The 1,258-nt window shown below is 68.0% G+C and overlaps 1 protein-coding gene across 1 annotated transcript in view; it reads right to left on the bottom strand.

Moving 5' to 3' along the window:
* The window catches only part of BRD3 (bromodomain containing 3), a 15,594-nt gene that overhangs the window by 9,639 nt on the left and 4,697 nt on the right, over positions 1-1,258 (bottom strand). Inside the window, exon 6 of the mRNA XM_014544218.1 lies at positions 1-43. Coding sequence (XP_014399704.1) covers positions 1-43 — 43 coding nt within the window. The remainder of the gene's footprint in view (positions 44-1,258) is intronic.

Genomic DNA, 1,258 nt, shown 5'->3' with positions numbered 1-1,258 from the left:
TCGTGGGCGTGGTCGTGTCTGCTTTCCGCTTCACGCCCTTTTTCTGTGACAGCAAAACCACCCGTGAGCGCCAGGGCGAAGCCGGCTGAGACCCTGAGTCGTGGCAGCTGCTCTGTAGCACCGACTCCCGCCCAGGCACCGAGCAAAGCCATGCCCGCTCGGCCGCGTCCATCCTCCCAGCTGCCCCCGCAATGGGGACGGAGGCTCAGAGGGCCGCGTCGCTGGCCCAAGGTCATACAGCTGGCCCAAGGTCACACAGCTGGCAGTGGTGAGGCTGGACTCGGGACCTTCCCCGAGCTGCCCTCTCCCTTTTCGCCCAGGCCCCAGCGGCTCGGCACACCTGAGCCGTGAGGGGCAGCATGCAATCCACCCGCTCCTGACCAGCACCCGGGCCGGCTGCGCCAGGGGCTCCGGGTCAGGCGTGACCGAGAGGTCACCATCGGGATCCTCACCAAGCAGGACTCAGGCTCAGGGGCGACAGAGACAGAGGGAACGTTCCAACAAGGACCTCAAAACCGACGCCCTCCAGGCCAACTGTCTGGAGCAGGAGAGGGCAAGGCATGCGGGTGGGGGCGGGGACAGCAGGGGCTGAGGGGCGGGTCTGGACTCCACCCTGAAGGCAGCGGGAGCCGCGAGGGCTTCTCCCCCCTGGGGGGTGTGATGCTGAAACACCCCGAGCCGGAGTGGGTGTGTCTGGTGAGAGCATGTTAATGCCAGGGCAACGGGGCCCGCAGGTCTCTCTGGGCACAGCAGCCCTGGGGCCTCGCGGCCATGTGCCCGAGCTGGGGCGCGGTGTCCCCGAGACCACTCAGCCGGCTCCCACGTCTCAGCTCAGGCAGAGGCCACGGGCCACGAGCCACGCACGCCTGGGTGGACGGCCTCATACAGGCCTGCTGTCTACAGTCACCAGGGTCGCTGCCCCAGACGAGCCCCTGACCCCCGGCTGCCAGGGGCCCGAGCTGGCTCTCCACAAACTCCTGATGGGCACCCAGGGATGCCAAGCACGTGCGCAGGGGCCCAGGGGCTGGTCTGGCCATGGCAAACAGGACATGCTCCAACACCAGCCGGGCGGGCAGTGGCGGCCGGGCTGGGAGGCGTCCAGAAGTGCAGGCAGTGAAGGCCAGGGGGTCAGGGGGCCACGGAGGAGCGTGTTACCTGCGGGGAGCCATTAACCCTCTGAGCGCCTGCTTCCTCATCTGTAAGATGGGGGAACACTGCCTGCCCCAGAGGGTCGCTGCGAGGGTCAAACCGGAGAAGA

Source organism: Myotis brandtii, unplaced genomic scaffold (genome assembly GCF_000412655.1).
Source record: "Myotis brandtii unplaced genomic scaffold, ASM41265v1 scaffold357, whole genome shotgun sequence".
NCBI classification, from domain to species: Eukaryota; Metazoa; Chordata; class Mammalia; order Chiroptera; family Vespertilionidae; genus Myotis; species Myotis brandtii.
This window is presented reverse-complemented; position numbering and strand designations above follow the sequence as displayed.